The sequence below is a fragment of the Tympanuchus pallidicinctus genome, unplaced genomic scaffold (genome assembly GCF_026119805.1).
Source record: "Tympanuchus pallidicinctus isolate F22 unplaced genomic scaffold, pur_lepc_1.0 scaffold30, whole genome shotgun sequence".
Lineage (NCBI taxonomy): Eukaryota > Metazoa > Chordata > Aves > Galliformes > Phasianidae > Tympanuchus > Tympanuchus pallidicinctus.
In genome coordinates, this window is record NW_026294748.1 from 717,068 (window position 1) to 729,421 (window position 12,354).

The window sequence follows — 12,354 nt, forward strand, 5'->3', positions numbered from 1 at the left end:
GAGCGAGGCTGCTCTGCACCTGAAGGTTTCATTGGGGTGGCTGCTGGGTCCTGTAGGGCTGACGGCCGTCCTCCCTCGTGGCATTTTGAGGGATGTCTGTCTTCCTGAATGGGGTGAGGTCATCCAGGCTGCACGAGGTGGGTGGCTGTGTGGTATCTGTGAGTGAAGCACCTTTCACGGTGAACTTCCATGATTAGCTGCAGTGAGATGGGGGTATGATGGGGGTGTAGCGTGGTAGGCATGTCTGTGGGAAAGAATCTGCTTTTATATGATAGGACAAGGGGGAATGGTCATAGGACAAGGAGGAATGGCTTTAAGCTAAAAGAGGGCAGATGTGGGTGAGCTGTGAGGAAGCAATCCTTTGGTCAGGGCGGTGAGGCGCTGGCGCTGCTGCCCAGAGAGCTGTGGGTGCCCCATCCCTGCAGGCACTCCAGGCCAGGTGGGATGGGGCCCTGGGCAGCCTGAGCTGGTGGGGGGCAGCCCTGCCCACGGCCGGGGGTGGCACTGGGTGGGCTTTGAGCTGCCCTCCAACCTGAGCCGTTTTGTGGCTCATTGGCTGCTGAAAGGGCTGTGGTTACTACTGGGCCTTTTGGAGGGGACCTTTCTGCTTCTGACTCATTGATGAATGAGTTTGACCTGAGAACCGGAGGGACAGTGGGTGCATCTTGACCATCAGTCTGTGGGCATGGCCTTACGTGGCTTTCTCTTTCTTTCCTCAGCACGCTCACATCTGTGCTGTGCTATAGCTCCTGTTGTGCTGCAGTGCTGCTGAGCGTGTTTGGTGAAGCACTTTGGGATCTGTTGTGAATGAAATACTGTGTTCATGCAGATGTGCCGCAGGCAGCCTCGCGTCTCCTCGCAGATAGCAGCGGTGGCGGTAGCTCCTGTCTGCTAATCTGGTGGCATCTGGGCGTGCATCAGATTGTGACCCTCAGGACAGCCCAGCAATGTGCTGCACAAATTGCGTGGTGCGGAGCTGGTGGAGCAGCAGGCAGGGCTGGGGGCCATCGGTGGCACGGGCTGCTGCGGGGCTCGCTCTGTGGAATGCTGTCTGGCAGCAGCCTCTTCAGCGGGGTGAAGGCTCCCCGAGGCTGGCCAGCCTGTGATTGCAGGCAGCGTGTGTGCTTAATGCCGCAGTCTGTGCCATATGGACCTTCTCCTCCTCCCTGCTTGCCCTCTCTGTGTCTCCCTTCCCACTCCGCTCCCCTCCCCCTGCAAACGCTTTGACAGAGCAATTGGGCAGGCACTGGGACCGCGGCTCTGACATAAATCTCTCCTGGTGTGGAATGAGGGGTATAAATATCCAGAGAGTGATGTGATCTTTCCAGCTGCTATTAATAGGTCCCCAGAGAACGAGAGCGCGCGAGCAAGGCTGGCTGATGCTTAAAGGGCTAGCAACTCCCTTATGTGCTGTGAAAATTAATCAGCACTGTGGCTCACCATCTTCCTCCGGGCTAAAGCGGAGCCCTCAGAGAGGTGTGCGGGAAGGAGGAGGGAGCAGCTAACGAGTCGCTAGTTAGGGAGCAGTGATAGGGCAAGCTGTGCGCAAATGATCCTGCTAACTAGGCAGGAATGCCTGGGCGGGCTGTGCAGTATGGCTGTGTGCTGTAGGGCTGTGCTGTAGGGCTGTGTACTGTAGGGCTGTGCTGTAGGGCTGTGCAGTATGGCTGTGTGCTGTAGGGCTGTGTGCTGTGGGGCTGTGCTGTAGGGATGTGCTGTAGGGCTGTGCAGTATGGCTGTGTGCAGTAGGGCTGTGCTGTAGGGATGTGCTGTAGGGCTGTGTGCAGTAGGGCTGTGCTGTAGGGATGTGCAGTATGGCTGTGTGCAGTAGGGCTGTGTGCTGTGGGGCTGTGCAATAGGGCTGTGTGCTGTAGGGCTGTGCTGTAGGGATGTGCTGTAGGGATATGCAGTATGGCTGTGTGCAGTAGGGCTGTGCAATAGGGCTGTGTACTGTAGGGCTGTGCTGTAGGGCTGTGCTGTAGGGCTGTGGAGTAGGGCTGTGTGCTGTAGGGCTGTGTGCTGTAGGGCTATGCAGTAGGGCTGTGCAGTAGGGCTGTGTGCTGTAGGGCTGTGCAATAGGGCTCCTGCCACATGCTGCTCTGCCAGGCACTGCTGCACACTGCTGCACACCAGCCAGCCCTGCTGCAGGGAGCAGGTGTGGAGAAGTCCATTTTACAGGCAGGGAGCTCCCTGGCAGTCAGTTGCAAGATGCAGCCTGTGCCTCGCAGCCATCACCAGCAAGTTGGAGGTGGTGTGCACGGTGCTGCTGGGCACTGTGTTCTATTTAGAGCTGCAGAGTTTAGTGCTGCTTGTCCCAGGGTGGCAGAAAAAATCTGTGCTCAGCATCTGGGCTGCTCAGACCAGATGGGAGGAGCGTGGTCCCAGTAACCCCTGCGTGCTGGGAAACGCGTGTGCCTATACAAGGGAAAGGTTCTTGCCTATGTGGAGAGTGTGTCATGCAAACAACATAGAAGTATGCAAGTAGACAGGGATACCTCAGCTTCCCCAAACACGTGGTTTGCTTTCCTTCCCCAGACTCTCCTGTGGCAGGAAGAAGAGTAATGACAGGGCTGTGGCAGGGCAGTGTGAGGCCCTGATGCAGGAGAGCTGAGGAGCGGTTCTCACTGGGATGCTCTTTGTTCTGCAGGAGCACCGTCAGACTCTTTAGCAAGGAATATGCTACAGGTCTTTGTTCAAGAGGTGCATCCCTAAAGTTGGAGATGGGCGCCCTAAGCAGCCCATTCTGGTGCTCCTGAGATGAGGTTGGCTGTGGTCCCACAGCGCCTGTCCCATGCAGGAACTGAAGGTAGCTGTGAGGGATGCACACAGCAGTGCCCAGGGCCGGTGCTGAGCTGCAGGTTGAGCGATGTCGTATGAGCAGCTCTGGGTTCTGCCTTGCTGTGTGGGGCACGCTGCTCACCCTCTGCCCTCTTCTCTTGCAGGTTTGTGACAGAAGGGCCTGGGAGCTCCCTCCACTGGTGCTGTGGGACGCTTCAGCCAATCCAATGCACCCTGACAACAAACTGCCCAGCCATGGCAAGGCAGGCAGCAGCGGTGCCCCAGCCCAGCACCACAACGTGAGCCAAGCACCCACCTGCAACCTGGGCTCGAAGGGTGTGGGTGCAGGCAGCCATGGCGGCAAGGCCACCCAGATCTCCCCTGGCAACTCTGGACTGAAAAACAGCCAGAACACTGTCCCGAACTTCAGCTCCTTGAAAGGCAAGGTGAAACGGGAACGGAGCATCTCAGTGGACTCTGGAGAGCAGAGAGAAGCTGGCACCCCGTCGCTGGACACGGAGTCGAAAGGTAATGTGCTCCTAAACTGTGCTTCAGAAGTCCTTCTCTCAGTTGCTCCAAGCATTTGGGCAGGAGTGGGGATGGGAGCAGCTGTAGGCAGCTTGTGTTTCTATGCTGCCCTTCTCTTTGGAGCTACCCCAGCAGCCTGTGCATCACCACGTGTCTCATCTGCAGTTCTGGGACCAGAGTGGCTGAGCACTGTCATTTCTTAAACTGCTGGTTACATCGAGAGTCTGAAACTGTGGGTTGAATAGGCTTCTGAGGCCTGCTAAACAAGAGCCTGCTTCACCTACGCTGTTCTGAGCAGCTCTGCTTTGCAACGTACAGACTTTCAGCTCAGGACAGAGTTAGTTGTTTTGTGTCTTCTCCCTGCTGGCAAAGAGCTGCCGTTGTGGTGTTCCTGCAGCTGCCCAGCTCCTCACCTGGTTAATGAGGTGCTGCTGCAAGGGTCGCTGTCTGAGCAGCTCTGTGGTTTCATTACATGTGGATGAAACTCTTGTGTAGAAACACTTGGCTTCTAAAAAAGGGCTGAGTCAGTACTTGCAAATCCTTTGACTCCCCTGTCCCAGCCAGCCTTCCCTGTGCTCTCCTGCATCTCACAGAGCATGGTGCCCAGTGGCTCCATGTGACACAGGAAATCTACTGAAATGACACGAGCAGGAATGCCGGAATCCTTCTGCAATTCACTAACACTTTGCATTAATATGGCCCATAAACTTCTAGATTATGTACAAAAGAGTGATCAGATATGTTACGTTGGAGTTAACACAGAGCTGAAGTTATCGATCATAGAATCCTTGGAGCTGGAAGGGATCTTTGAAGGTCATCTGGTCCCTGTTCCTAACCCTGGGACAAGGGGAAATGGTTTTAAGTTGAAGGAAGGAAGATTGAGGTTGGATATCAGGGGGAAGTTCTTTGCTATGAGAGCGGTGAGGTGCTGGAACAGCTGCCCAGAGAGGCTGTGGATGCCCCGTCAATCCCTGGAGGTGTTCAAGGCCAGGTTGGTTGGAGCCCTGGGCAGCCTGGGCTGCTGTGAAATGAGGAGGTTGGTGGCCCTGCGTGCGGCAGGGGGTTGGAGATTCGTGATCCTTCCAACCCAAGCTATTCTATGATTCTATGATTCCTGGGAGCCTTCAGGCAAGCTGTTTCCTTTCCAAGCTGCCCCAACCTGAGCTATGAAATCAAGGGAGCATCTGAGTTTAGAGAGAGTGTAAAGGCTCTGCCCAATGAATGGCTTTGAAAAGCAGAGTCTGTGTCTCTTGTTCCTACCAAGGTTGTAAACATCTTCAGGTTTTACTTGTCTTTTAATGAACTTTCTCACCACTGATTGTTCTTTGAAGCCCTTGTCCAGGCAGAAAAACAACAAAAAACACACAAAAAAAGAGCCTTGCTCAGTACTTCATCAGGAGAGCCGTGCAGTCCTGTGTCTGGGAGGACGGATGGCTGTGCATGTGGGGATGCAGACCTGTGGAGGAGCAGAGCCAGTGCACGCGTGGAGAAAGGGAGGAGGACAGGGATGAGGCAGTGATCTCGAGCGCTGACTGCCAGCTTGGTGGGGAGCTGCAGGATTTAGTGCTCTGCTGGTACCAGGCAAGACGAGCACCTGGGAGGTCTCCTCACAGGATCTGTCCTGTGGGAGTTGGCGAGGGAAGGAGGAACCTAGCAGGCCTCTAACAAGCTCCCTGTCTGTCTCCTGTGCCAGACTGTTTTTCTGAATGGCAGACATCTAGCACTGACTGTGCTTTCCCCTTAGCCGGTGCTGTGCCTCTCTCAATGAGCGAGCATCTGGGCTGTGCCTACAAGATAATCCTTGGGTTCAGCGAGGTGCCAGCATCCTCAGCCAAAGGGTAACAGCTTGGGCCCAGCGTGGGCTGCAGAGATGTTCTGTGAGCAGTGCCTCAGGCCAAGCAGGGCTGCTGCTGAAGGGCTTTCAGCCTGGGCCTCTCACAAGGCCTTGCTGGAAGGGATTGTGTTGCAGCTCTGGCACAGTGCTCAGAGTACAGGAGGCCATGTCTGACAGCATGGCCAAGCGCTGCGTGGGTCCCACTGCCACCTGGGGTCTTGGCTCGCCACCCCCAAGCTGCCCGTTGACCACCACTCAGGGGATGATGTCTCAGCGCCAGCCCAGATACCTGCAGGGTATGATTGCTGAGCCTGGGCTTTGGTGAGCTTCAAGCTAAAGAGCCTGGCCTTGCACGCCGTGCTTCCCCAACCTCCTTCACTGCAGCCAAGCAGAGCCCCAGCTTTCTCAGCCCCTTGGCAGCTCTCCTCAGCTCTTCTGACTCTTGTGTCCTTTGCAGGCGAGGTGGCTCCCCGCAGCAAGCGGCGGTGCGTGCTGGAAAGGAAGCAGCCGTACAGTGGGGACGAATGGTGCTCTGGGCCAGACAGCGAGGAAGACGACAAACCCATCAGCAGTGCACACAGTGAGTGCCTACCTCCTTACCTGCCCGGAATCTTGAATAAATCCAGATCTCTGCTGGGAGTGTGGCTGATCATTGGGCTCTGAGAGTATCTGCAGCCACGCAGTGAGGTGTGGGAGCACAGAACAACTGTGGAGATGCACTGAGATGCTGGAGAGGGAAGGTGTTGAGGTTGGATGTCCATGCTGCCCAGATACCTTCAACTGTGCATATGAGGCTAAAGGTGCTCCTGGTGTCTTGACAGTGGTTCAGGCAGAGCTGAGCAGGCCAGTGTGAGCAGGCAGTTCTTTTTCCAGCCATGCCCATTAGTGAGGCCCAGCTAGCTATTCCTAAAGTTCAGGCTGACGTTTTGAGGTTATGTAGGTGTAAAGATTTTGTGAACTTTCAGATCTGGTTCCTTTAATTTCCATCTCTTCCCGTCCACCAGAGTGCGAGATGTTAGAAAAAATACGGCTGTTTCTTTCTCTTTGGAAGAAGTATTCTCCCTTGTGTGGCAGTTCGGTATCACTGTGAGTCAGCAAACATGCCCATAAAGCTGTGTGACGTGTGGCCTTAATGCCTGCCAGCGCACAGCAGCCGTCTTCCCTGAGATGTTTATCTCTGTGTGGTTCACCAGGGCCAGGATGGAAGGCAGGACTGCGAGACTTTCCTGCCAGCTGGTCAGAATCATAGGATCACTGAGGTCCAACCAATCCAGTCCAGCTGCCCACCAGTGCTGCCCACTGCCCACGTCCCTCAGTGCCACTGCTTTGCCCCAGGCTGACTGCTAGTCTGAGTGTTCGCTGTTGGTAGGAGAAGAGCGGGCCTGGCTCAGTGGCTACAGTGTGTGTATGGAGCTGAGCAAGAGGAAAGCAATGAATGCTGCTGTTAATTACAATGCTTATTAATATTAATTAGGAATATTACTCAATAATTAATGATGATTAATAATTATCGCCAGTGAAAAGCATCTCCTTTTTCCCCTGCTACCCGGGTCCCTGTTGTTAGCACCACGGGAAGGGAGATGAGATGAGCCTGGGGCCACCCTGAGATGAAGGAGAGACCAACGGAGGAGTTGGGCCGCTCGGGTGCCTGGGGACATTGGCCACCAAGATTGCAGGGACTGCTGGTCGGGTGCTGCCATCTGGTGGTGCCGGGAGCCCTCCTGCTTCCCTCCATCTCTGTTCATTCTGGTCCAGACAGCAGTGCCGCTCAGCAGCTGCTCTGCTTCTCTTGCAGCGCTGGCTTCAGTAACTCCTGTCCTGTGCTCCCACAGATTGTAATGTAGCAGATCCTGCAATGTCCACGGCCTCGCAGCTTGGCCCAGGGTCCAACCCGCTGCCAAACCTGAATGAGACCAGTTCTTCCAGCACACCTCATGGTACTGCCCCAGGCTTACGGTCGGATGGTGCGGGAGGTGGAGGTGGTGGAACAGGAAAGCAGCCTTCTCAGTTCGTCTACGTCTTTACAACGCACCTTGCTAACACGTAAGCAGCAGACCTTGTCCATTCACCCAGAGCAGTGTGGATTGCTGATCCGGGGGCATCTGCGGGGTTGGGTTGTCGCAGGGAATGCCAAGTAACGCTTGGTGTTCTGCACTCAGTTCCTCACTTCTGTTCTGCATTGTCTCAGCCATTGTGTCTAGCAAGACTGAGTTTTAGGGCTTTTTGCTAGATCATATATTGTGTGTTAGAGCATCTTGGAAACAGCCACCTATAGGGCAGCATGGAGCAGCAGGCACAAAGCAGAGCAGAAGGCCCAGCACAGGACATGGGAAGAGGGAAATTCCAAGGCAGGTGATCTTCAGTTGGAAAACCTCACTGTGGCCTGTGCAGGACAGGTGGGAGGACTCTGAGAATATCCCCCCCATTCCTATTGACCTCCTAAGAATTCCCTGTTCCCATAGGACTGAAGAGAGGAGGTGGTGCCTGGGGCCCGGGATGGGGCACAATGTCTGATCTTGAGTGGTTGATTCTCTCTCCCCAGAGCTGCGGAAGCTGTCTTGCAGGGCCGAGCTGACTCCATTCTGGCCTATCATCAGCAAAACGTCCCACGGGCAAAGCTAGACCAGGTATACTGGCCATGGACCAAATGCTCCTGTTGGCAAGCGCTGCTGACCATTCCGTTCTGACATGGCTATTTCCCCCAGCTCCTGGCTTAGCTGCGGAGGAACAGGGAATCAGAATTCCCTTTCAGCAGTGTGGGAAGTGCTTTTCTTTGAAGCCACTTCAGAATGAGTCTTGGTTACTGTAAAGTGTGAAGATTTGGGGCTAGAGCACAATATGTGGCCCCGCAGATACGTGGGCAGAATACATGACTGTGTATTTCCAGGCCATGTGATGGGGCCTGCTTCTTCCCCATGAGGAATGAAGGCAGAGCTGCCATGTGGCGTGTTTCAGATTGTTTTCCTATAGAGTATGGGAAGAATAGCTAGAGCATTTTCATTCTTACCTTGTCTTCCCTTTTCTCTATCAGGCACCAGCTCCTAAAGTGCTGGGAGTTGCTGAGCAGGTTCCGATTAACCCTCCTTCTGCCAACACTCCCCAGTCTCAGCCACCAGCACCTCAAGCAAGTCAGCCACAGCCGCAGCCTCCTGCACCGCAGCCGCCTCCTCCACCTCAGGCCATCAGTCAGACAGCCCTACCTGCACCCAACAGCCTGCCCCAGGAGGGCACGAGTGAAGATGTCCGAAGAGAACTGACTCCCAACTCTCTAGGAAACAACAGTGGCAGCAACCAGCCTGGAAGTAACCACCCCAATACACCCACTGCATCTACCACCACCATGCAGCCTGGGCAAGTGGACTCTGCCACGTCCAGCTCCAATCTCCTTGGGGAGGGCCCTGGCTCAGGGATGCAGGGGAATGGGCAGGCAGGTCTGGGCTCCAGGAACTCTATGAACTCGGAAGGGCTCTCGAAGGAGCAGCTGGAGCACCGAGAGCGCTCTCTGCAGACCCTGCGGGACATTGAGCGTCTGCTGCTGCGCAGCGGGGAGGCCGAGCCGTTCATGAAGTCCAGCCAAAGCACTGGTGAGGGTGGGACTGCCCCTCAGCCACAGGCTGCCCCTGCCCAGCCCCCCGCACCCTCTGCCGGCATGAAGAAGTACGAAGAGCCTCTGCAGTCCATGATTTCCCAGACCCAGAGCCTCGGTGGCCCCAGCCTAGAACACGAGGTGCCCCACCACCCCGGCACTGACATGGGGCAGCAGATGAACATGATGATGCAGCGGCTGAACCAGGACAGCCTGACGCCGGAGCAAGTGGCCTGGAGGAAGTTGCAGGAAGAGTATTATGAGGAGAAGCGCCGGAAAGAGGAGCAGATCAGCATCCACGGCCGACCCATGCAGGAAATCATGATTCCACAATCTATGGGCAGCATGATGATGCGTGGCCCTCCCCCACCCTACCACAGTAAGCCTGGGGAGCAGTGGCCACCAGGCATGGGCAGCCAGCTGCGGGGACCCATGGACGTGCAGGACCCTATGCAGCTAAGAGGAGGGCCACCCTTCCCAGGGCCACGATTCCCCGGAAATCAAATACAGAGAGTCTCTGGCTTTGGAGGGATGCAGAACATGCCCTTGGATGCTCTTGGTCCCATGAATGCCATGCAGAGGCCGGTCAGGCCTGGCATGGGGTGGAGTGATGATCTGCCTCCAATGGGAGGTCCCGGGAACTTCCCACAGGGCTCCCTGCCCTACCCATCAGGGCAGGGGGACCCTGAAAGGTTCATGAATCCACGTGCCAGGGAGGAGATTCTGCGGCACCAGCTGATGGAGAAACGCCCGGTGGCAATGCAGAGGCCCATGGGGATGTCCAGCAACTCCATGAGCCAGGGTATGGAAATGGAGAGGATGATACAGGCTCACAGACAGATGGATCCATCCATGTTTGCTGGGCAGATAGCAGGGGACAACCTCAGCAGCAACCCAATGGGAATGGATTTTGCAGGAACTCGTGGGATACTGAGTCCCCCTATGAGCCAGTCAGGCCTTCGGGACATGGACGCACCCATGGGCCCTGGCAACCTCAACATGAACATGAATGTCAACATGAACATGAACATGAACCTCAATGTGCAGATGACCCCCCAGCAGCAGATGATGATGTCACAGAAGATGAGGGGCCCTGACATGATGGCCCATCAGGGTATGAGCCCTGAGGAGCTGGCCAGGGCAAGGGCTCAGAACGGCAATGGCAGTGCAATGCTGGGGGGACCGCAGAAAATGATGATTCCCTCCCAGTTCCCCAGCCAAGGACAACAAGGTTTCTCAAGCGGGCAAGGACCTTACCCCAACATGCCTCAGGAGATGGGCAATGCCTCAGACATGTTCAGCCCTGAGCAGGGCGCCATGCCTGTCGGAAGCATCAGTGGTACCACCAGACTCAGCCACATCCCCCTGCCCCCAGCCTCCAATCCCGCTCCTGCACAAGGGGGAAACCTGGCCAATATGCACCCAGCACCTTCCCGTGGCTTGGGCCGCCGACCCTCCGACCTCACCATCAACATCAGCCAGATGAACTCCCCCAGCATGGGTCACCTCAAGTCCCCCACCCTCAGCCAGGTGCACTCCCCACTGGTCACTTCGCCCTCTGCCAACCTCAAGTCCCCGCAGACGCCATCGCAGATGGTCAGCATGCCGCCTTCTAACCAGTCTGGGCCCCTGAAGTCTCCCCAGGTGATGAGCTCCTCACTTAATGTCCGCTCTCCGACTGGCTCACCAAGCCGCCTCAAGTCCCCTTCTATGGCTGTTCCTTCCCCGGGTTGGGTGCCATCTCCCAAACCCACAATGCCCAGCCCAGGAGTCAACCAGAGCAAGCAGACACTCAGCATGAACTCCTCCACGTCCATGGCAGGACTGGATCAGGGTATGTCAGTATCTTGTGTGCTAGTGTGCCTGCGTGTGTGTTTTGGTGAGTGTGTGAGCATCCAGAACCCTGCAACAAGCACCCTGTGACCAGAGCTCTGTAGGATCAGCGCTGGTCACACATCTCCCAAATCCAACCTGCCTGGACTGGCTGTAGTCTCATTCTTTCTGTATCCTGTGAAGCAGGTCTTGCTCTCCTTCCTGCTCTGCTCACAGGGCTGCTTGTTGCAGGTAGCCCAGAGCGCGTTTGCAGCCCCTGCCTTCGGGCACAGCAGAGCAGTTTCTTCCCTGACAGTCAGCAGAGATGTCAGGCACAAGCCTGGATAAGTGCTACCTGCAGGACTTGGGGTGGATGCCATGGAAGTGATGTACTGGAACAATGCAAGAGTTATATTTGTTGTGGTCTGTGTTTGCATTCTGCCACCCCTTTGCTAGGCCATTTTTCCCCCATGTCTGCATGGTCTCCCAGGAGTGGGGAGACACTCGTGCCTAATTTTTGAGGAGTACTTTTTTTTCCCTAGGGGTCCCAATAAGAGCTTTGTTGAATAATCTGAAAGGCAAATGGTGCAGCCTATAGTTTAGCTCGTGCTCTGTGATACAGGTAGAAGAAGATGTGTCTTGAGTTGGAAAGTCATGGGCAGTTTGAAGTGGAAGTCCATCACAGTGCTGGAGTGTGAGCGTCCTCAGAGTCCTGAGGACTTGCCAGCTGTTTGGCAGTAAGGAGGGAACAGGGCTGCTGTCTGACAGGAAAAGCTGCTAAGTGTGTGCAGTGCTAAGCTGTGCTCTCTCTTGCTTGCAGGTTCTCTCCCTTCTGGGCCCAGGAGTAGTTCTTCTGCACCAGCCAGCAACCAACCAGCCTCTAGCACCATGAACCCCAACATGCCTTTTACTTCCTCTCCAGATCCATCCCCCTCCCAGAACCCCCTTTCTCTGATGATGTCTCAGATGTCCAAGTATGCCATGCCCAGCTCCACACCACTCTACCACAATGCCATCAAAACCATTGCCACCTCTGACGACGAGCTGCTGCCAGACAGGCCTATGCTTCCACCTGGAAGTATGGCAGGTATGTGCCTGTAGGGCTGGGCTGCTGTGTTGGTGTGTTCCCTCATCAGCTTCCTTCTCAAACAGCTGAAATTTGCCCTTGTTTGTTGGCTCACCTCTCCACACTGTGTCCATCAGCTTTTGGCTTATCTGTGCTGTCTGGATGGACATCACCCAGTCTGGCACACTTCTCCCACGAGCTCTGGAAGCTTTCAAAACATCTTTGACCCAGTGTGGATGTGTTGACCCTGGGTTTTCACTGCAGATAGAGAGATCTCAGGCCCAGGATGAGGCAGAAGGCCGCTGCTTGGAACCTGCAGTGGGAGAGGGATGCTCAGAGCAGAGCTTGGGAGCCTGGTGGCTTTCAGTGGAGCCCAGGTGCCTGCACAAGCAGGGCTGTATCTCAGCAGAGTTGTGATTTCAGTAAGCGACAGCCAGATACGCTTCGCTAGCTGGTGGCACTGATGGGGACAGCAAGGCAAATGATTGCCTTCTGTGCTCGGTATGAAGGGGAAGGGGAATTCCAGCAGGCTGTACCACTTGATGCTGGGGTTTGCAGCTATTCGATAAATATTTTCGGTGGTTTTCAAAGTGAAAAATCAACTTGTTGACTCTTTGATTGCTAAGGAGTCATTTGGTTTGGCCACGAACATGCAAATGCACGTACTGCCTTCCAAACAGAGCCTTCTTGTGAACAGTTTGCTCTGCTGTACTGATGAGCCTGTTTGTCCCTCCTGGATAGCACTTGTGT

General features: G+C 55.4%; 1 protein-coding gene across 1 annotated transcript in view; it reads left to right on the forward strand.

The window, feature by feature from the left end:
- Nucleotides 1-12,354, forward strand: part of BCL9L (BCL9 like) — a 42,124-nt gene that overhangs the window by 24,979 nt on the left and 4,791 nt on the right. Inside the window, exons 2-7 of the mRNA XM_052697349.1 lie at nucleotides 2,943-3,306; nucleotides 5,598-5,720; nucleotides 6,973-7,183; nucleotides 7,683-7,767; nucleotides 8,172-10,560; nucleotides 11,359-11,625. Of these exons, the coding sequence (XP_052553309.1) occupies nucleotides 3,006-3,306; nucleotides 5,598-5,720; nucleotides 6,973-7,183; nucleotides 7,683-7,767; nucleotides 8,172-10,560; nucleotides 11,359-11,625 (3,376 nt within the window). The 5' untranslated portion in view covers nucleotides 2,943-3,005. The remainder of the gene's footprint in view (nucleotides 1-2,942; nucleotides 3,307-5,597; nucleotides 5,721-6,972; nucleotides 7,184-7,682; nucleotides 7,768-8,171; nucleotides 10,561-11,358; nucleotides 11,626-12,354) is intronic.